The following is a 23,990-nucleotide window of genomic DNA, read 5'->3' on the forward strand; positions in this document are numbered from 1 at the left end:
TGCAAATGTGATGAAATAGAGCCTTTAGACAAACCTAGTTAAATGTCTCAAATTCATGAAAGGTTAAACTGATGCTGCCGCTGTCTTGGTTGGCATTTCTCCCACAAGGAGTCGTCTTCATCTATTTATGACTGCATTCCCATTGCATGTTCTGCTTGCCTTATTCATTTAGCAGAGTCATTGTTGGTAGTAAAATGAAGACCTATATCTACCTGCCTGAGCTTGAAATAATTCCCTCACTTTCTCTCTTCACCCAAAACACCAAAACATATCCATTAACAACAATCTGAATCTGCAGGTCTGACTCGCAGGGGTTCTGCACAACACTTTCAGAATGAAAACAAAAACATCTCAACTACTGCAACTGCCTTTATATGAGAGTCAGTCTCTGTCTCTTCTGCAGGTGGTTTAAACTGCTCACTGATATATAAAAGAGAGATCAGATCACCCCGATACTGGCCATTTTAAGATTATTCTGTACGTTTTTAAAGCTATGCATGGTTTGGCACTAGCCTACATTTCTGTTCCACATTCCCAGTCAAAATCCAAAGGTGACTGAGCTTTTACTATCATTGAATCATTGATACAATGTGCACTCTCAAAAATTAATTAAAATTAATTTTCTTCTCCTACTCACCACATTTAAGAAGGTGCTCTCCAAGGATCTGTATTCAGACGACGTCTTGTTGAAGAGGTCCTCTGAGAAGTCCATGTTGGTGACGCGCAGGCTGAAGAACACCACCAGCTCCCTGCCATGGCTGGCTGTGGTCATGGCGGGTGTAGTCAGGTATCTCACTGGAGGTGGGACTGTGACGCTGTTGGAGGGGTGTTCCTCACCCACTGTGGGGAAGCCACTCGCCTCGTCCGGCAGCTCGTTTGCCTCCGTCACTGCCACGTCTGTTTGGTCCAGCTCCACCGCCAAGTCTTTTATAGTCACATCGATGACGTCTTCATTAGTGGCCGGTGGGCTAGTTTGGCTTTCAACTACTTCCTCTACTGCTTCTTCTAAGTCTTCATCCATAATTACGATGCTTGGCTCAATTTGCTCCAAGTCTTCCTCAGGCTCTGTGCTGTCATCCTCTGAAGACTCAGGAGCAGAGGAGATTACAGATTGCTCCGCTACCTCAAAGAGTCCAGAGTCTATATTTGGGCTGGGTGAGGACACTTCAGACTCGAGAGAAGTTGCTGGAGGTGTGGGGAAGAAGTCTGAAACCGGTACTGCTGTTACACTTTCAGGGGATGAATCACTTTCTTGTGTCTCCTCCAGCAAGTCTTCTTTGACTTCAGTGCCCTCTGATGTGTCTTCCTTGTCTGGAGCTGTCACCTCTTTGAAATATCAGGTAAAAAGACTGAATTAAGTCATGAGTTCTCACAAAGGATTTCCACAAATTACAAAAAATGTGCCTGCTATGAGAATTATACATAATACATTCAAACTGCTTCATACTGAATTTTCAGTTTGAATCCTCACTGCCACACTTAGACTCCTCACTGATAACCAAATAATAACTGTAAACACTGGTACAGCATCTATCGCAATATCTGCAGAACAGAAAAGGTAATTAAAGTCAACAGCTTGTGTTTACTGCATTTCAAATAAATAAGAAGGACAAGCACATTTCAGCAGACATAGAGCCCTAAAAATAGAACATTAATATGTCAGAGGATCTTTAATTAACTGCTGCAATGTCAGTGCACAATTCTATTACCATAATTCAATGCATTTAATCACATCATATTTCATGCGCTGCACAGCCAATGATGCCTGATCCTCACCTGTTTTATCAGAGGTTGTTTCAAAATGCAGGTCACTCGTGTCTGTTTCTGATGTTGTGACGGCATCAGTATCACTCTCCACCTGAGAGTCCATGCTGTCAACATCCTCCTCAATGTAAAAGTCATCAATGATGGGATACTCATGGTCAGGTTCACCTTCGTCTCCTTCAGAAGGCTGGATCTCTATTGGTATAACGGGCAAATTATCTACCTCATGGGGCTGGTTATAGTTAGGCCCGATGGGCTGAAGGAACTCGACATCTTCCACAACATGAACAGCATCCTCTCTAAAGTGAAGATCGTCCACATCATCCAAGGGGTGAAGGATTTTAATTGATTCGGCTGGTGGCTCAGTTATGTCTTCCTCAAGTACTGGTTCTGTGACTTCAACTACAACCCCCTTGTCTGATTCTAGCTCTGAAACCCCGGGCAGATCCTCTGCTGATGTTAAAACATCAATCGCGCCTTCCTCTGGTTCTGAAGCTTCTTCTGGTTTTGGATTTTCAACTAACTCCTCTCCTTCAGCTTCTGGTGGAATTTGTGCTTGAGAAATGTCCTCTAGGTCTTCCTCTGGCACTTGAACCTCTACCACTTCTTCCTCTGGTTTTACATCCTCAACTACATCCTCATCTGACTGTGGGATTTCAGGTGCATCTAGTGGTACTTCGTCTGACTCTTTCTCTGGTTCTGGTTCTGGTTCTGTTTCTGGAGCTAGCTCTACAACCTCTACCATTTCTTCACTTGGTTCTGAATCCCCTTCTTGCTCCTCTTCTGATTCTGCAGCCTCAACTACCTCGTCTCCTGTTTCTGTCACTTCAGTTACATGCTCTTCCAGTTCTGATTCTGGTTCAGCTGCTGGTTCAACTTCACCTTCATCTGATGCTGGAGCTTCAACAATTTGTTCTACTTCATAAATCTCTACCACTTCCTCCTCTGACTCTACAACCTCATCTTCTGGTGCCAGGACCTCAGCAACCTCTTCTTTTTCAGCTGGTGTTGCAACATCAAGTGCTTCCTCCTCAACTACCTCTGCTTCTGCGTCCTCAGGAACTTCAGGTACTGTTTCCTCAGAAACATCAGGTACTGTTTCCTCAGGAACTTCAGGTACTGTTTCTTCAGAAACTTCAGCTACTGTTTCCTCAGAAACTTCAGATACTGTTTCCTCGGAAACTTCAGGTACTGTGTCCTCAGAAACTTCAGTTAGTGATTCCTCAGAAACCTCAGGTACTGTTTCCTCGGAAACCTCAGGTACTGTCTCCTCAGGAACTTCGGGTACTGTTTCCTCAGAAACATCAGGTAGTGTTTCCTCAGAAACTTCAGGTAGTGTTTCCTCAGAAACTTCAGGTACTGTCTCCTCAGGAACTTCGGGTACTGTTTCCTCAGAAACATCAGGTAGTGTTTCCTCAGAAACTTCAGGTAGTGTTTCCTCAGAAACTTCAGGTAGTGTTTCCTCAGAAACTTCAGGTACTGTTTCCTCAGGAACTTCAGCTACTGTTTCCTCAGAAACTTCAGGTACTGTGTCCTCAGGAACTTCGGGTAGTGTTTCCTCAGAAACTTCAGGTACTGTTTCCTCAGGAACCTCAGGTACTGTTTCCTCAGAAACTTCAGGTACTGTTTCCTCAGAAACTTCAGGTACTGTTTCCTCAGGAACTTCAGGTACTGTTTCCTCAGAAACTTCAAGTACTGTTTCCTCAGGAACTTCAGGTACTGTTTCCTCAGGAACTTCAGGTACTGTTTCCTCAGGAACTTCAGGTACAGTTTCCTCAGGAACTTCGGCTACTGTTTCCTCAGAAACTTCGGCTACTGTTTCCTCAGGAACTTCAGGTACTGTTTCCTCAGGAACTTCAGGTACAGTTTCCTCAGGAACTTCGGCTACTGTTTCCTCAGGAACTTCGGCTACTGTTTCCTCAGGAACTTCAGGTACTGTTTCCTCGGGAACTTCAGGTACAGTTTCCTCAGGAACTTCGGCTACTGTTTCCTCAGAAACTTCAGGTACTGTTTCCTCAGGAACTTCAGGTACTATGTCCTCAGAAACTTCAGGTACTGTTTCCTCGGAAACTTCAGGTACTGTTTCCTCGGAAACTTCAGGTACTGTCTCCTCAGGAACTTCGGGTACTGTTTCCTCAGAAACATCAGGTAGTGTTTCCTCAGAAACTTCAGGTAGTGTTTCCTCAGAAACCTCAGGTACTGTTTCCTCAGGAACTTCAGGTACTGTTTCCTCAGGAACTTCGGCTACTGTTTCCTCAGGAACTTCAGGTACTGTTTCCTCAGAAACTTCAGGTACTGTTTCCTCAGAAACTTCGGGTACTATTTCCTCAGAAACTTCAGGTACTGTTTCCTCAGGAACTTCAGGTACAGTTTCCTCAGAAACTTCGGCTACTGTTTCCTCAGGAACTTCAGGTACTGTTTCCTCAGGAACTTCAGGTACTATGTCCTCAGAAACTTCGGCTACAGTTTCCTCAGGAACTTCAGGTACTGTTTCCTCAGGAACTTCAGGTACAGTTTCCTCAGGAACTTCAGGTACAGTTTCCTCAGAAACCTCAGGTACTGTTTCCTCAGGAACTTCAGGTACTGTTTCCTCAGGAACTTCGGCTACTGTTTCCTCAGGTACTTCAGGTACTATGTCCTCAGAAACCTCAGGTACTGTTTCCTCAGGAACTTCGGGTACTGTTTCCTCAGAAACTTCAGGTACTGTTTCCTCAGGAACCTCAGGTACTGTTTCCTCAGGAACTTCGGGCACTGTTTCCTCGGAAACATCAGGTACTGTTTCCTCAGGAACTTCGGGTACTGTTTCCTCAGGTACTTCAGGTACTGTTTCCTCAGGTACTTCGGGTACTGTTTCCTCAGAATCTTCAGGTACTATTTCCTCAGGAACTTCAGGTACTGTTTCCTCAGAAACTTCAGATACTGTTTCTTCTGATCCTGCAGCTTCAACCACCTGTTCTTCTTGTTCTGAAACCTCATCTACATCCCCACCTATTTCTGACTCTTCCTCTGGTTCTGGAACTTGTTCTGAAACATCAATCGCATCTGGTTCTGTAGCAGGATCTGACACCTCAACTATATCTTCTTCTGGTTCTTGAACCTGTTCTACCTCTTTTGTAACCTCAACTGCGCTATAGTCTGGTTCTGCCCCTTGTTCAAATTCTTCTATCTCTAAAACCCCTACTGACTCTGAAATTTCAAGCTCATTCTCCTCCATTCCTGTAACCTCAACTGCCATATCCTCTGGCTCTGTAACTGCCAACTCCTCTTGGTTTTCTACCACTGACTCCTCCGGCTCTGAGACTTCCTCTACTTTTTCCTCTGGCTCTGAAACTTCAGGCATGCCTATCTCTGATTCTGATTCTTCTGAATTCTCTTCCTCTGGTTCAGACACCTCAGTTAGTTCAGGTGTTGGCACCAAAACCTCAAGGACTTCTTCATCAGGTTCCGCCACTAACTCTCCCTCTGGTTCTAGCAATTCAACATCAGTTTCTAATTCTGAAACATCTTGGTTCTCTGTTTCCGAAGCCTCACTGGGGTTATGACTGTTAGGTACACCCAAATCTACCTCTTCCTCATCTGGGAGAGCGTTTACTTCTTCTTGAATGTTTGCTGTTGGCTCAGTGGGTGGCTGGCCTGTGATGGCTGAGAGTGTTGTGACTGGGAGTCCCAAGTCAGACGGCTCCTCTTCAGCAAGAGTGGTAGTGGTGGGGGTAAGCTGAATAATATCCAAACTGGGATTTTTGCTGTCCTCATCAATAGGAGTCAGATCTTCCTCTGATATCAGGTTAGGAGACATATTGATATATGGAGCATCTGTCTCCATCTCGAGAATCACAGAAGGAGTTGGGATGTAGTCTCTCACAAGTTCGCCAGTTTCATCATGATGAATGGTTTCAATCTCATGTGTAATGAACAGCACTTCTTCTTCCTCCCCTTCTTCATTTGATTGCTCGGGTTCACTCACATAAATTTCCTCTGACTCATCACTGATATCCTCTGGGGCCGGGGGTTGATCACTGCTCTCTGATATCCCACCAGTCACTGCAGTCATCTCATCATCTGGGACAGCTGTGGGATCCAGCAGGGTCACAAGGGCGTTTTCCTTCTCCAACGGGGTGAGGGGAACCACCAGCCGAGGTTTATCAACGTCCGGCTCATCAGTGAAAACTTCAAACTCGTTGTGGGAATCAGGCTCGCTGGACTGTGAAGAGATGAATATATGATGAATGCAAGAAAAAAGGCTGCAAAGGTTGAGTTCTATAGCTTCATTATAATTTCTGACCTGTAAATTATTAGGAAGATCCCTAGAAAGAGCTATTAGTACTAATTACAAGGAAAATGGAGACAGCGCTCATTTGATACACTTACTATTAATTAGTTTCAATTAATTGCTTACATCCCCTAGAGAGTCATTCAGTCAGTGCACAGCAGGTCAGCTGATCATTCAAAAAATGTGAAATTAGTCTACAGGCAAGCACACAAAAACCATCAAATATGGTTATCAAATATAGTGAATTAATTCGCTTACATAGGCTATATTAATTTAATTACTTCCTATTAAGTACTACCATTTGATGTAATTCTGTTGATCTTGTCTTGAGTTTTTAGGAGAGGTCTTTGTATACTACATACCTTCACAAATGCTTTCACTTCACTTTCAATCACTTTGAATTCATATATAGATGAGCATATGCAGGTAAATGTGCGCTTTTATAATGTTATAGAATATATATTTTATATAATATATAATAATAAAATAAAAATGTATCTTTTTTTTAATAAGCATTGAATAAAATCACTCTGTGCAATGTAAAAGTGTCACTTCATAGTGCCAATCCCACTGAGAATCAACACCAACTCATGCAACTCTACACATCTTTTCGCAGTAAATATGCAGTTGTTTGCTAATATGTTACCCATAACAACCTTTATAAGCCAACATTATGCAGGGCCATAATTCTGTCTGTTTGTTTTGGAGACTTTCTGCCCCCTGTGGCCAAAAGTCACTTAATGTCGCTTTAAGCATTTTAGGTTATGGCATGCTAGTCATTTGTATTATGCAAGAGGCACTAAACATGACTGTACTTTACACATACTTCACTATAATCACAACAATGAATACTTAATCACAAACTCTATTTAAATATGATTCTTTCCTGAGTCTAGTTCCAGTAGCAATTGCAAAACCTCTTACCTCATTCACCACTTCTACTGAAGAGGTTGATGTCAGTGCTGGTAGGAGGACAGATTCTGTCAAAAAAAAAGTAGCACAAAGCATTTTTATACTTGAGATGCAATCAAATCAAATGGATCAAATATCATCAATTATTCAATTTTTACCACCAACTGGCTTTAGTGGACAGGTGGGGTATATAAAATCAAAGCATTTCAAATACTTACAATGCAGCAACACCATTTGGTATACAGTATTTTACATTTAGTATTAATTTAAACGAAAAGGAAAGGAAACAACAACATAAAAGTGACAGTAATGTCTCTGAGGAGATGCTGCCACTGTACCTGGTTCGAAGTTAAGCGAGTCCAGATCAATTGGCAAAGACGCCTCCTCACGCAAAGCCTTGGTCACCATTTCCTTGAGCTTGGAGTCAGCTGCAGACTGTGGAGTGCTGGTCGCTGTCTCTGAATTCTCAGAGTTGATTTTAGGTGAGTTAATCTCAAAGATGAGAGAGTAGTGGACTGAGATTCCTCCAGGCCTGAAAAGGAGATATTTTCTTTCTGATTCAGAGTTGATCACCGATTTTTCACAGTCATTGTATTGATCAACTAATCTATGAACGCTCTGCAGCTACAGTCCTGCTGTTATGGTTGTTCTGTGCTGTTTCTCAGTAACAACATCACCTATTTTTCCTTTAACTCTATGATGTAAAGAAAATCCAATACATGAATGTCACAAGTATAACTTCCTGATATTATTCATTTTAACTACCTCATTTTAACACACAGCAGGTGACCAACAAAGGTTATCAAAAGTTGTTTTTTGCTGCTGTAAGAAGCATAACATTCAGAATGCCAGGCACGCATATCTGTCACTACATTTTGGAGAAAAAAAAAGGAAAAAAGAATGACTGCATCAAAACCTCATCAATATTCTGGGCAGCTACTGTCATCAAGAGAGAATAAGTTGATTTGCGAAGTGTGACTCTGATTAGAATGGCAATGATGTGAATTTCTTTTTTTCTTTTGTGCAAACTGATTCCCGCCAAACAAAGCACTCCTTCATTAGGTTGCAATTGTGGTTCTGTGTCTAAAACACCCAGTGCATTACTTTCTTCCAAACTCAGACAGCTCTTTGTCTGGAGTGGACCTGATTGTGTCCAATATCTGTAAACACACACCTCGTCTCCTCTCTATAGGTGGCTGATATCCTGAATTTACTGTCCTAATGAAATATTTCTTCTTATCCAGGTTAGGTTGTCTTGATATTTCCAATGCACCCACTCCCTGCTATTCAATATGCTAGACTTGTTGCCAACCATGTCATCACCTGGTATCGAATCGAGCTCCTCTTTTGCTCTGATAAAAACAGGTGGGGCAGGCACAGGGGTGCAGTCCACACATTGTAGGCTTGTTAACTTTTCAAACAGAAAAATGTACCTTGAACTATTCCTCAGGGTAGATCAGCCTTCCTGACAACAAGCAAAACAGCTCTTCCTTTTGCCTTTTAATGTGTAAACCCTGGTTTCAAATAGTTCATTCCTTTATCTGCCATACACAGCAGCAATCCTTGCCATATTTCTTTCTCTGTCTTTTCGTCTGCTTTCAAAAACTTCACGACTACCTCTAGGATTAAGTCTCCACTAATACATTTTTCTTCTGCAAAAATCATGACTGTGTAACAAGAAAGAGGTCACTTGTAGTGTCAAACCTGCAGAAACTCAACTACTCCACAGCTCTACTGAGCTCTTTTGCCTCTTTTAGCTCATAGTTTTGGTTTTACAGCAGATTTGTTGTATGAGTCAGTCTCTGATAAACCCACTGCACTACCTGCTCAGCACCAAACAGAAAACAGACAAAGTTAGAGACTAGCTGGTGAGGAAAGTGGAACATTTAGCAGCTAAAGAACCAGATATTTTTCTTAAGAGTTGATGAAGACCAAACCAGAGTTAAAAGGAGAGTGAATAATAGACTTACATTCATCAGGTGGACACAAATGACTCCAATGGGATGAAAATGTTGCTCTATGTCAACTGTTTGCTAACGCTTTAGCTACATAATTTTTATAAAGTTATAAAATGTTGAGTTTACAGTTTGGAAACAAAGTTCAAGTCAATTCAATTCATATTGTTATTTTTCATCCCCAGCAGGGCAATTAAAAAGTATATGCAGCAGAGCACATACAGTATACAAGCACAAGCATACAGGTCTCAATAAAACCCAAATGATAACATACAACAAAATGCTAAAAAAGCAGTGAGACAGTAAAGTTGCAGACCATAAAATCAAAACAATGAGCTGAAAGAGGCCTAAAGCTAGGATAGGCAATTTATTTTAAAAGCATTTTTTGTTATATTTGTTGAATTTATCTGTACATCCCAACAGCTTGGGAGCTTTTTCTTTTTAGTCTTTTCCAGATAAATGCCTACCCCAGCTTTAAATGCCACACGGACTGTAGATTTGGGTGATAATTCTCTGTGTGCCTCTGAGGGGAACAACCCCCTCTGTAAAAGTTTTATACCTCACATAAATGTCTAATCCTGTTTCACAACTGGCTATGAACCACACAGCTTTGCATTTGTCACTCTTGCACTGTGGTACTATAAAAAAAATGACTGGACAAAAACAGAGTAGGTCGCATAAAGTAAAAAAAAAAAAAAAAAGCCAAATGTGCAAATGTTCTCAAGATCAAACTATGTTGTCACCTGCAACATGTTCTTGATTTCTGTAATGATTTTTGTTATTGAAATAAATAAAGTAAATCACACCCTTCCTTGCTTCTTACTCTGAGATAGTTTGTTCGTCTGGCAGACAAAAGCAGGAGGAGTTCCTTCGTAAGATTAGCAGACAAGCCCCCTGCTGAGGCCTCATCTCACAGATCCCACGAGGGAAGGCAAATTAATGTGGGTGGGAGGGGCAGCTTGACAATTACTGTATCCACAAGACTTTCTGTTTCATTGCTCACCTGCCTTTTTCTGATAATGAAAGAAGAAGAAGCCTGAGTGCATTAACCAACTTTGGAGAAAAAAAAATCTGCACTATACACCTCCTGTTAACCTTTAACAAGAATGGGATTCAGAGGACAAACATCTCCCTCTCAGCAAATATTGGGCCCTTGGAAATCACTGTGCAGATTTCTATTTTGTATTGTCTTTGTAAATGTCTGGGCAGTCTTGGGTTTATATAATCCCCCTCTGCGCATCAGACTTGGATCCAGATAAATGCTGTGTTGCATATTGGCAGGAACCAACACAAACACACGAGGGTGGGGGCGGCTACTACACACAGTGTTTCATCTCTTTGTGTCATTTACCCGTCAGTGTCCTGGGTCTCGCTTGCGTTGGGGAGAAGAAAAGAAGTTGTTAGAGCTGGAAATAAAAGAGTAACAGGAAGAATGATACCAAGAGGATGAACAAGAGCCACAAGAGATGACATCATGTCAATGTGACATTTCAAATTTTACACTAAACAACACACATTTTGTTTTCCTCAAGCATTTGAAAACTTGGTTTCGAGCATTTCTCTATAGAATTTAACACTGTGAGAAAAAATGAGAAAGAAAAGCATGCTGAGTTGTAAATTAAAGAGTCTAATAATCAAAAGCTCCGCTAGTCTGCTTCATCAGGACTGTGTGGGTGTGATGTTTAATTTGATTTTGATTTGCTATTTATGGATCTACAAGTCAGATTACATCTGAGGGGTAAAAGTGAGAACAAGATGTTATCCAACAAGTGAGACACAAAACATGCAACAAAAAATCAAACAATTTAATTTTTTTGTACTGACTAACCCAAACTCATTATTCCACACCAGATTGCCAAGATACAACATCTAAAATCTGAAGTTCTGTAAAACTTCAATAATAACATGTCACCTTGCACCAGAGATACGCAAATCCATGTCAAATATGTTTTTCCTTTTTTTATATGCATGTTTAATTGCTTTATATACAGTACATAATGAAAAAAACTAATAAACATGCACAAAAAAAGGAGAAAAAAAGTTAGACGTTGGGAAACCCCCCAAAATAATACAAAATAAATACAGATGAGACAATACAGAAAGTTCATGATCAGATAGATGATTAGTTAAGTGAGTCATAAGTAGCATTAGAGAAAGATAATTACAAACAACTATATATTAGAGCTGACGGGATTAATCGATCAATCCATTAGTCCATCAGAGAAAAATAAATTACTGACAACCACCAGTTTTTCATCAATTTAAGTTCTAAATTTATCTTGTTTTAGATAAAAACTGTGCTTATTTCTTAATCTAAACATCTTCTTTATTATTGGTGATTATACTGTTTTCAGCTGACTAGTTCTGAATAAACAGTAACGCAGCCATCCATGCTACTTTTATCTCCTGAAGAGCAGAAGATTGATGTCCCAGAATTTTATTTTATGACCTTTCTCATGGTTATGTTGTTGTGATAAAACGCTAATAAAAGAAACGCTGCCTTCCATGCTACGTCTCCTGAACAGCTGAGGAAGAAATAATCACTGGCTTTCTATTCTGTCTAGTTAGTCACGGCACGAAACATTCGCCTCCAGCGGCATCTGACACAATCCCGATGACAACCAGCCTCTTATCTCTTCAAATGGCTGTCCGTGCCAAACAATCAGCTTATTTAAAAATTTAATGAAATTATCAAGGCTCAGTGGAATGTCTCGCCGCCACTGCGGAGATTTGATTACGCCTTAACCGTGCTCTCCCAGCTCTCATCTGCACACTCAAACCTCTTTTTTTTTTTTTTTTTTATAGTCAGATGTAATGTTTCTTACCTGATTCCCAGCACATGGATGGCTTTAAATCCTGGAAGTTTGTCAAAAACATGCTGCATCTGTAAAACAAAAAATGACTTTTTAATACCTTTCTCTCAGAGCCTGAAATATCAGTCAAGATGCCTCTCATCATCAGTCTCCCTTTGCAGAGGCCGGTGTAATTAACTCTGAGCCGTCAAACAGAAGCTTGGTAATAAGCTGGCACGGGGCCAATATGTCAGTATAAAAAGGACTGCAGGAATGGGAAACCCTCATTGATATCTATCTTTGGGCGAGTTAAGCGCCTGGACTCTCTTATGACATAATCGTCTTTAAGGGCTCTATCAGGTAACTTCCTGCTGCGAATTGCGTGCAACTCTGAATAATCCCGATGCCTTTTTAAGAGTCTTTCAATGAGGAAGCAACATGGAATCAATTAATATCTCAACATGACTCTCATTGAGGAGCTTGACAAAAGAATTGTGCTTGCAGAAAGGGTGCACTGTGGGTAATCTTCTCCCTTTCTCTGGCCGTGACCTCACAGACCTTTGCTGTAAGCTTCTTTACTGTGAGCCTGAATGAAAGCTGTCAGCACAGAGAGAGGAAACAGTGGCAGGTAGTGACTGACTTGGTGGTAACAGGGAGAAAAGAGGAGATATTTTTCTCAAAGACAGTGTTAAGTGACAGACAGTCGGCGCTCTTTAGGTTTTAGATGGGCAGGAAACTCTCCGGGATGAATCATCAGTACAAAAGATGTGTAAAAAAAGTGTAAAAATATCTGGTTCTTTGATAAAAAAAAAAAGTCAAAGGTACAAGCTAAAGATGGGAGATAAATCTTTATGTAAATGTTAAATTATTACAATGTGCATAAAAAGGTTATTTTCAGTGAAGTAACATAAATGATAGCCGGTTGAATTAGGTGTCTTGAGTCATGACAGTCTTATAACTTCTGACTTGAATCGTTTATCTATTCATAACCGCCGGGCAGCCACAGTTTATGGGACTGTCGTGACTACGCATGGCTGGGTGGCTCAGGCTACTTCTTGGAACAGGAACAGACTATAAAAATAAATGATCTGAGCCCTGTTGTTTTGTTGTATTATCTCCACAGTAGGTGAAGCCGCGGGAGCTAACTGATCAGTCTGGGGATTTTAATTCATTCAATCTGTCCTTGTCATGTAGCTGGATAGCTAATGCTAGCTAGCCAGCTGTCTGCAGCTCTAAGGCTGATGTCAAGACGCACAAAAACATAGTGGGAGCTCAGCAGGTGAATTAGTGAGCAGACATTCAGTGTCTGACCTCTGTCCTGAAATTGATAAGCAAACTGCTTGTCTAGCTAACTGAAGCATCTGGAACAACCCAGATAGCAAAATTGCTGTGGGCCGGATCTGGGCCACAACAATTTACACTCTCAGCACTTTCATCCGGCCCACATATCGCAAGGAATAATGGGCTCTTGTTTCCCAGATCTGGGCTACAAGCAAGCTGTATGTCAACCAAGAATAAACCAGATAAACCAGAACTGACCCATATCCAGAATACACATACCTGAGAGCACCGCATCTTTACCAAAAAAGGCCCACATTTGATTCGGGATATTTGGGCCATATTAGCTATTTTACATGAGGGCCATTTCAGGCTCACATCCATTTTGTCCGAGCCAGAAGAAGGCCATCAGATCCACAGCTGATTGGTAGAACCTGTAGTTTTTAAATATGCATAAGTATGACAGCCTTACAAGTAGAAATGTATGTAGTTTGCATTTGAGTCAGAGACACTTAGGTCAAGGAATTGACCCTTTATAGCCAGTGGTTATATGATTGAAATGATTGAACATCACTTATCCCATCAGTCATCTCATACAAGTATATATACAGCGGCATTAGAACATGAGTTTATATATGTTACCTTGAAATAAAAAAAAGATGGACTCCAAAGAGGACATGTCCAGACCACAGAACAAAAGCAAAAATAGAAAAACAGGAAGCAGAGAGTCCAACCTGGTCCTGCAGGTGATGAGCCAGGTCGATGTACTGAGGGGAGTCTGGGTCGTCCAGCAGCTCTCTGTAACCCGGGTCCACCAGGTCGATACTGAACTCCACTATCTGCTCCACCGGACTCTCAGGGACCACGTTAGGAAGCTCTGAGTCCTTCAGGAAAACAAACAAGAGTCAGTATCAAGGTAACACTGGAAACAACAAGGTAACACTTTTGTACTGCTCACTAGCGCTGTGAACAAGATTTTAATGAAAATACAGCTGCTGCTTTGTCAGCTTTAGGACAGAGTATCCCAGATTTAAGAAGAGAGTGTTTAAGAGAAACACCTGAACAAAAGAAAAGCTGCTAAATCTCTTCTTCTAAATCCTCAGTGGGATAACAACAAAACTGCATCACAGTCAAAATCTGGTAAGGAGCTGGACAGACAAACGGTCACTACGTTGTCTTTCAAAATGAACATAAATACAGTAAATTCTTCTTGACTTCACTGACAAAGAGCTCCAGAAAAACGGAGGGCAGAAACAGAGAGAAACAGATGTGTTTACAAATTTAACTGGATTATTGTGGACCTTTAACAATCAAAAGTTAACAGGAGAAAATATGTAGTTTTGCTGTTAGATAAAAGCATAAAAGTCTTGTTTTCTGATCAGATGAAGGAAAGCAAAACCCTGTTTACAGACATTTGTGGATTACATGCACTGCAACCTTAAAGTCAAAGCATGATCTATCATTTACTACTCAATGACGTCCTTCACAGAACACAAAAACAGCCTATTTTTGAAATTCAAGTGAAAATAGTGTTTGACACTTGATGCTTTATTTAAAGATGATATTTGGCATTTTTGTCTTTATTTGATAGTTTACAAGGGCAAAACAGAAACCTCAGACTGCTCTGTTTGTTGCTGAGCAGGTAGTGTACAGTGGGGTTTTTAGAGGTTTTTCTCTGAAAACAGCTGCCTGCTGTGGCTGAAAATGACGCTGTGAGAGCACCAAGAATGAACCAAAACAGTAAAGTTGCAGCCTGACAGCTAAACAATGACCTGCAAACTCGCTATAAAGCTCTGTAAGGCCGAGGGGAGCTGCAGAGTCGCTGATAATTAGGTTCATCACTACGGGCCACGCCCAACACATTACACACTGACAGCTCAGACATTATAAAAATATTGATTATAGTCACTTTAAGTAAATGTACTTTGCACTTCTGACACCAGGACCCACAGCTGCCTGGAGAAGTGCAGCTCTGAAGTAATAAAATGTTCTGAAATGTGTTTTGGGTCCATCACGCAGTACAAAATCATTACTGATAGAAATGTCGGTCAGATTGTGAATTATAACTTCTGACCTACACATTCAACAGTCAGCACTTAGTTTGGCCCAAGAAAGGGGTATGGGGTGAAAAAGAGTAATTACCTGCTTTTATAAAATGAGTGACAACCAAAAGTCAAATTATTCTGGTAATTTCAGAGGACAGTCAGCAATTTATGGCCCGTTTGATAAAATGAAAGCCTGACAGCCGCAGATCTTTAGAGAAATTCAATGTCAAACCTCTGGTAAGGCTTTTTTTTAGCTTCTTTCAAAACTAAAATCAACTCACTGAGTGCAAACTCAATTAATCACTGACAGGAGAAAGCAGAAATTATCTTTGGAAGGACATGATGCACTGCTGCAACCATCTGCTGCCGGAACAAACAAACACACAAGGAGTCCGGACTGAACTTTGGAGCAGGAACAGCACCAGCTGGGCGCCCGGTGAACAAGTCCTCGTTACCTGCAGCAGCTAACGAGGACTCACTGTCAGAAAGCTGAACTAGAAAACAAACTGCTGAGGCACCATACTGTGTTCTGAATGTCACATGATTAATCTCTCAGTTTACTCTTATTACTGAAACTCTGCAACCTTTATGTTGACTTGTACTTGCAAAGTTGGTTTTGCAAACTTACTTTAAGATCCATACTGGTGGTTTTGCATCTTTGAGCTCTTTTAATCTAAATCATATAGGGCTAAAATGGCTGTTATAATGTCCCACAGCCAAGTTGACGTCTTCAAATGTGTTTTGTTTGTCCGACCAACACTCCAAGACACAAAAATATTCAGTTTACCATCATGTATGACAAAGAAAAGCATCAAATTCTCACATTTGAGAAGCTGAAACCAGCAAATGTTTGATATTTTTGCTTTTAAAAAAAGACTAAAACAATCATTTGGTTATCAAAGTACTTGCCAACTAGAAGCTGACTTAGCGATTAATCGACTAATTGTTGCAGCTCTAAAGTCATGTATTGTTAAAATACCTTTTTTAAGTTTAAAAGAGATGCAAGTTCATGAGACTGGAGGATCTGCATTAACGTCACATACGGGGGGACGAGTCTGGCTCGTTATTATGCCGCGTTCATGTGAGAGTTACCGCAAACCTGCAAATAGTATTCACCTCAGCATTCATGTTGTATTTATGACTGGGAAACTGTGACTTTTCTTAAAGCAGCTATAATCAGTATTTGTATATTAATAATGGATCACATGAATACTTTTTTGTAAACAGAGAATTATCACCTGACTATTCAGCTTTATGGAGCTTTGTAGCATCTTTCAGCTTATTGTTTTGGTTTTCTGGCCTGTTTGGTTTGGATGGGCAAACTGCAATATTATTTAGAATATGTAACGCCATGAGCCACTCAATTAAAAATAAAAGAAATCTGGTATGTGTGTTTAATGATCATCTCAAAAGCAAAAAAAGAAAAGATGTGTGATCTGATGCAGATAAAACATTTCTAAACATTTAATAATACATTACATACAATACATAGAACGTACCATCAAGCAGAGTTTTTGAAAATGGCCACTGGGAGCAACTGCAGATATCAAACAATGATATCAAACAAAAAGAATAATTTATTGTTCATTGTGATTGCCTCCCTATGAAAAGACTCAACTGTCAAGCTGAGTTTAAAGAGTAATAAAATGAACAGAAAGCAGCGGTGGCCTTTAATTCAATCTAAACACTTAAGAAAATGGTTGGCAGTAACTTAAAGAAACTGTATGTAATTTGTAATTACTGGTCTAAAACATGCAAAATCATTAGTGTGTTGTTGTTTTTTTTCAGTAAACAATATTTGATCTGCATGTTTCTGCCTAAATACCAGCAGAGGACAACACGTTTCTGGCCTGAATTTTGTTAGGAACGACAATAATCTGAGAAAATCCAGAAACGGTTAACTGGATGCTCAACAAATATCCTCGATGTGTCTTTGAAGAAGGCACATAATCCACTTAACTGCTCCGGCAGAGCTGCTCCATGACCGACAGTAGAATACCGCAGCCAGGAAAATGATCAGCAGTGATGTAAAGTATAACTGATTTGTCTTTATTAGAATAAAATATCATTAAATTCCACATATTTCAGGTTGAAAGGAGATGTCAGAGGTACATAGTGCATAAACTGCTCCCTATCACTTAAATAAAATAATTTAACCCCTACTGATGTATAATTTCAGGAGAATCTCAGGAGTACTTGAGTTTGACATTTTCCAGTCCTAAGAGCGGCCGCGCTATCCTCCTGCGTCCTTTAACTTGTTACTGTAACTAAGTGTGTCGACTAGCTAAATATCTAAAATGTAAATGCTTGTTGGTACCTCTTCAACCTCTTCAACTTCTTCAACCTCCTCGACTTCCTCAACCTCTTCGACCTCTTCGACCTCCTCGACCTCCTCAACCTCTTCGACCTCTTCGACCTCTTCGACCTCCTCGACCTCCTCGACCTCCTCGACCTCCTCGACCTCCACGGCTGGCTCGGTCTGATCGATGGCGGGGGTTGGAGAGGCGCTCACGGGGCTGGGAAGGACGGTGGTGCTGGTGACATTCACTGGGTCTGCTGGCGGGGTGGCAACGGTGGTCTGAACCTCTGGACCTGAAGAAACATCACAGTGACTTTATTCACGGCTTTAATAAACTCTGAGTCAGGTTGTGTGCTCATGTGAACGTCAGCAGAATATAGTCTCCTATCTGTTCAGGATTCATAAAAAGCACAAGCATCAAATTTAATCAGAATCACTTCAAAGATAACAAATAAAGTGTTTGTTATGGAAGAACTGATGCATGTAAACAACCTGCAGTTTCACAGTTAGTGCAGTACAAGGAGAAGACTTCTGGATATTGCTCTCATATAGTACATGACATGCAGTTAGTACAAAAATCTATATATATATATTATAGTTCAAAGTACACAAAAAGGATACTACCATACATACTATGCCCAATAACAGGACATGACACTTCAATAATAACATTATAGTGACATAATAACACTATTAGTGTAATATAGTACGCATATCAGATATTCCATAATTATAAATTTCCTACCTGCTATCTCAGGGACCTTTTGTTTTGGTGGTGGAGTCAGCACACTTCTGCAGAAGAAAAACAAAGAACATGATATCAGAAATTTGACCTTTATGAAACATAGTCATGTTATTCAGGACTCTGTGTTTAAAACAAAGATTTTTGAATGGAAAAAGGGGTAAATACAGAAAAGATTTTTCTTCCCTTCTCCGTTGCTTCTCATGTCATATTATGATGTATCCTCCCACCCCTTTAAAACTCTTTAAATATCTAACATATCTAAATATTATTTTATACATCAGTTCTTGCAAATTATATTTAAACTGTGTTTTTTGAATATGTTTTTGGGGTTGAGTACATTTTATGCCTTTATTAAATAGCGACAGTAGAGAGATGACAGGAAATAAGGGGACAGGGAGAACAACAGAGTCGAACTGCCAACATCAGTGGTTGTGTGGCGTGCATCTTGATCAGTAGGCTACCAGGGCATGCCTGATTGTAGTTTGTTTCCATTCACCTCATTTTATTTTGCATTTTTAATTTGCACTGAATCACCTGAGTGGAAATGCAGAAAATTTAAAAAATTATCAAAATATCGCAAAAAAGTTTTGACGCTTGGCTGAGGTGAAAAAGTTTGGCGCATCGATAAAATCAAAATATGACCGGTCATCACAGGTCAGAAATGGAGTGAACACAGTCAGACCCATGCTGAGTAGACCTGAGGATAACTAGACCCGATCCAAAGTGTTGTCGACCCCAACAGATCCTAACAGAGACAGAACACCAACATCATAAAGCAGCAATTATATAATTTACAATAATGTCTTCAGAATGAATATAAAGTCATAGAAACTAATTCCGAAAATAATTCAAATGCTTCAAAGACTAATTTATGGAAATAATCATGGCATACCACATAATCAGAGCTTTTAACAGATCAATTTTGCAACAGTAAAGCCTAACTATATTTATTATATTAATAAACAACAAGAAATGTCCACCCTCAGCCTAATATCAATGCTCCAAACCTGGAAGTTCTTTAACTTTTGGAAAGTAAAACCTCCCCCTGGAGCAGGGACGTTTTTAGCACCAGGTACTATCCTACAGGAACTATATCTAGTACCCGGTTCCTCCGGTTGAAACACAGGTTTAGTTCCTGAGTTCTGGGAAAGTTCCTGCAGTGGAATTGCCCTAAAATATATACTAGAGCAGCGTCTTTTTTTGGTGCCAGGAACTACTGTATGACTGATAAACAAAATTTAGTTCCTGGTTCCTCTGGTCAAAACACAGGTATGGTTACTGAGTTCCTGAAGTAGTTCCTGGTCCCCTGGAAAGGTTACTGCAGTGGAAATAGCCTGTTAGACATTTTGCAGAATACTGTGGAAAGTGGAAGTGAGCAGACAGAATTTGTGAGCTTTTTTTTATTACTTATCATAATATATCATAATATAATTCAATATAAAGTTATGGAGTTTAGTTTTTTGGTGAATCATGGTCTGCTTCCTCTCAAATTATTTCACTTTCACAGGATGACATCATTTGCATACATTTCAAGCTTATTAATAAACTTAAAAATTAACATTTTAGAAATAAAAAATATGCATTTCTCCTGACAATTAGATGCCACAGATGCTGTTTTAATCAGTTATGTGATTAACTTAATCAGATTATTATTTAAATCAAGACATTTGTCAGTAATCATACTTTGAGTATGAGAACAAAGTCAAAGTGATTTCACAAATGGAAACGTGACTCCAGGGGTGTGAGGATGATTTAGTTTAAATCTGAGGATTTATAGGAACAGAGAAAGACTCAGAGGAATGAACAGGGTCGCATCTTTATTACACGACTCGGCTTTTTACTCTGTAATCACTCCGGTAAAACAAATGAGAAGCTTTTTAATAACCAGGAAATATACAGAACAGTTTCCACGGACTTTGCAGAACCAGTTCGGTTACTCTGGTGAACTACTGATGAACGACCTTCGTCCTCAGTTTTAACTCTTTGACCTCCTTCACTAAAGGACATTTAAACTGTCTCAACCATAAAGGAGGAGCTTTACTCACATACATCATCAGGAGGTGAGACGTAAATTAATTACTTGGATTTTTTTAATCTTTTTGTTCACTGATCTATAAATCTACAAGGGACTGTAAGGCAGGTTAATGCAGATTCATGTAACATAATTAAAACATTTATAGCTTTATTAATGACATCATATATGAACATTTTCCAATTTCAAATTAATCTTCTCAGCCCTCACACAGTTGATTAAAACTGTTGATTGATGGTGTTTTAATTCAAATTATAACATTTTGATACATTTGGATGCTTGGCTAGTTATGTAAACTGAAATTTTAAACAAAATCTAGAAAAATGGCAAAAGAAAAGTCACATGCTTCATATTAAGACTTAAGTATAAAGTCAAGAGGTTGTGATATGTAGCACGACAAGCTAGTGAAGCTATAGACAGAGCAGCATTCTCGCACATGCTCAGTGGCGTCTGCCGTACACAGAACTACTCTCCAGAGACTGTAAATGTGATCGTTGTTATAAAGCCGTGTTCAGACAGAACGTGAAGTGAACTTTCGCCTCATGTTACTTGTGCAAGTTTGACCGCGGGATCATTCGCCCCAAACGGCCAAAATACATTACTGTGCATGAGCTGTAAGCTAGCTAGCAACGGCAGGCGCTGACCGTGTTCAGCCCCTGACTGAACACAGAACTCACCAGGAACTCTGGTTCTTTCTGTTATTTCCCTCCAGTCTCTCTCCTTTTTCCTCTCTCTTTCTTATGAAGAATATTCATAAAGCCCTGGGATATGTGCAAATTTTTCACTCAAGTTGAAATATTTTCAACGCGCACGTACATGTCTTTGAATCGCCCGAGGTGAAACGGTGTATACTCGCGTCTTTGCAATGACTTTGTAAGAAAACCTTACTTCACATTCCGTCTGAACACCATTAATCTTTGTTTCCAAACAAACTAACATGACCAAACTCTTCACAATGAAGGAACATATCTCCCAGTGCAGCACTGTGACTCACTGATGTGTTTTTACTAGTTTTTGGATAACAACGGAGGTCTACAACACAGGAATAAGACATATCAGGCTTTGGATACACACACAATACTTGTTAGTAGATCAGTTGGTTGGCTCTGCACATGAGATTTGTTGACAATAAGAAAAAATATAGAAAATAGTCTGTCAGTCACCTGTAAAGCACTTTGTTAGCGACATAAAAGCTGCTAATCTAATAAAGTTTCATTGTGGAGCCCTGGTGTGGCTCCACAATGAAACTTTATTGGTGTGGGTGCTGACCATAAGCCACAACAACCTCGGTTTGTGTTGAATGTCATTCCCCATTTCTCTACTGTCGGATCTCTTATAGAAGGCATAAAAAAAAGAGAAAAAGTTTGATAATTTGGTTGATATTACTGCTTTTGTTCAATAGAAAAAGGACTGTCAGTTTGTCTGGTCCTGTTAAAATAGCTGTATAACTCTGACTGTGACAACAAACAACAACAACAACAACCCTCACACCGTCCAAACTTGCAGCTCGGTTTAATGGTCTATGCGTTATTTGCATCATGTCCACATTATCTGCACGCACATAGTCAGAGACACAGACTGAAAACATGATTATCTGTCACCCCTACCGTGATGGAGGCCTCCCGTCTCTCATCCGATTCATCCTCTGCAAACAATCAAAAAAAACAAAACCAATAATTTACTGTATGTCAGAAACAAACAAACACTATCACCCTACACATTTCAACACTCAGGCAGTAATTGGCCACATGATTATCTTGTTTGTGATAATGATGCCATGTGTCAGTGACTGCTGCCGCTCTCACCGGAGGTTGTTTGTTTTTTTTAGATTGATGACTGACTGAACAACTGATGAATTGATTCATTTAATTTATTTATTTCTTTACACTCATGAATCGAGTTTGTGTAAATGCAATTATGTGAACATTTCCTGTTGTGCGTCGTGGCTTAAAATAGATTTAGCTGCAGCCGTATATGGGTTCTTGAGGGAGTTTTACAACCCCTTCAGGCTATGAAACCTATTAAATCTCCACAGTGTCATTTCAGAAAATGAGCGCGAAGGTTAATGAATAAAGAAACATTTCTCCTCTGTGTTTACATGAAGGGTCAGTTCACCCGAGTAGCACTACAAATATGCATATGCATGCAGAATGTTTTGTTATTGTTCATTAGCGCCGGCAGCAATATCCAACCCATTCATATTCAGTGTTAAAACAGTCTTCACAGTGTTTTATTCAACAGGAATATGTAGACAGGTTTGATATAATTCTTAAACTGAGAGAAAAAATGTTTGATATGTTGGCATTGAAAGAGGCCATGTGGCTGCTGGCTAGACAGGACAGATGCAGTGTTGATGAATGTGCTGAGAGAAGCACGTTTGCATGTTTACTGATGGATTTACAACACAAGTGCTGGTCAACAACAAACTTAAATTACATTCCCAGTGAAGCATGCGGGTGGTTTAGAGTTTATTGAGTGACTTTTATGCACAAAATCTTCACCTCCCCCCCTCGACCAGGAGCCTAATGTTTATTCATAAACTACTATCTGTGGCTGCTGAGTACAAAAGGTTAATCATGATTTACCTTTTTAAAAGGGCAACAAGTGGTGGTTGGTCATTTGCCAAACTGGACGACAAAACAAACCATAATTCAGCTATTATCATTAAATTCTAATTGGGCTGGTGGCCATTATTCCACAGGCTTAAAAGGATAATGTTGGTATAATTTATATTGTACACAAATCCAATGAAAAGACCAAAACCAACAATGTGTTAGTGTGTCTGTCAACAGTTTCTGAATTTCCTTCTCTATCTGTGGCTTTTAGCTACGAGCAAATTCGTTCTTGGACATAAATCTAGATTCCGAGAAGACATAAATCTTTCAAAACAGCTCACAAATTGTACCTATAAACTATTTTACACCCCTCAAAGTGTTTAAATTGGTCAATCTAAGATAATAGATGTTGCAAATGTGACAAGAAAGTGAGCACATTTCTACATCTTCTGTGTGAGTGTCCCTTGCTACCGCCTTTATGGAAAGAGGTGCTTAAAAAAGCTTGAAAAATGGCTCAAACAACTTCTACCAGAATCCTCACAAATGTGTCTATTAGAGGATAAATCTCTCAAGCCTCTGTGGCATACGGAAGCAGAGTTTGGGCTGGCAGTAACAGGTTTTTATTGTAGTAGCAAGGCCGGTTAATCGATTAAGCAGCTTATTAAATGTTGGAAAATAGCGAGAAATGCCCTTCATGATGTCCTACGCCCAAGGTGACGTCTTCACATTGCTTGTTTTGTCTGACCAACAATGTAAATTAAATTTTCTATCAAAGAAAAGCAGCAAATCTTTTACTATAAAGATGCTGGAAACAATGAATGTGACATAGACGATTAATCGATTATGGAAATAGTTGCAGATTAATTTTCGGCCATTCAACTAATCAATTACTCAGTTTGATGATTTTTTTACTTAAATGACTAACTGCTCACAAATATATCATTTTGCGTTTAAATAAGGTTCAGTCATTTCCTAAAAACAGCTGGTCACTGTAGTTTTTAGTAAACAAACAGGAGGAAATGGTGCATTTGTTGGGGACTGTTTTCTAGACACCACAGAGGAAGAAGCTGTATCACTCTTCAGATACACACACATAGTTATTAGTCGGATGAATTAATTGTTGGTTTTGGTCTTTTCAGAGCTTTTGTTGATGAGTAGAAAAATATAGAACATCACCAGTTTTATCTTTTACTGAAGGTTTTCCTTCAATTGAATGTTACTGGATGCAGAGCTACCATGAAGACATATTATAGGTTGAGAACTTGAAAAGGTGACTTTTGAGTGAATAGCGACCAAAATAGCAACAACATCCTATGTCAGATAAGAATAAGTGAATATTTTTG

General features: G+C 39.8%; 1 protein-coding gene across 1 annotated transcript in view; it reads right to left on the reverse strand.

The window, feature by feature from the left end:
• The window catches only part of LOC122965787 (titin-like), a 57,499-nt gene that overhangs the window by 25,879 nt on the left and 7,630 nt on the right, over positions 1-23,990 (reverse strand). The window contains exons 4-13 of the mRNA XM_044329995.1: positions 21,700-21,737; positions 18,061-18,107; positions 17,334-17,608; positions 13,706-13,855; positions 11,727-11,785; positions 10,253-10,273; positions 7,285-7,478; positions 6,959-7,014; positions 1,777-5,965; positions 638-1,326 (exon numbers count right to left, since the gene is read on the reverse strand). Coding sequence (XP_044185930.1) covers positions 638-1,326; positions 1,777-5,965; positions 6,959-7,014; positions 7,285-7,478; positions 10,253-10,273; positions 11,727-11,785; positions 13,706-13,855; positions 17,334-17,608; positions 18,061-18,107; positions 21,700-21,737 — 5,718 coding nt within the window. The remainder of the gene's footprint in view (positions 1-637; positions 1,327-1,776; positions 5,966-6,958; positions 7,015-7,284; positions 7,479-10,252; positions 10,274-11,726; positions 11,786-13,705; positions 13,856-17,333; positions 17,609-18,060; positions 18,108-21,699; positions 21,738-23,990) is intronic.

Source organism: Thunnus albacares, chromosome 16, assembly GCF_914725855.1.
Source record: "Thunnus albacares chromosome 16, fThuAlb1.1, whole genome shotgun sequence".
Lineage (NCBI taxonomy): Eukaryota > Metazoa > Chordata > Actinopteri > Scombriformes > Scombridae > Thunnus > Thunnus albacares.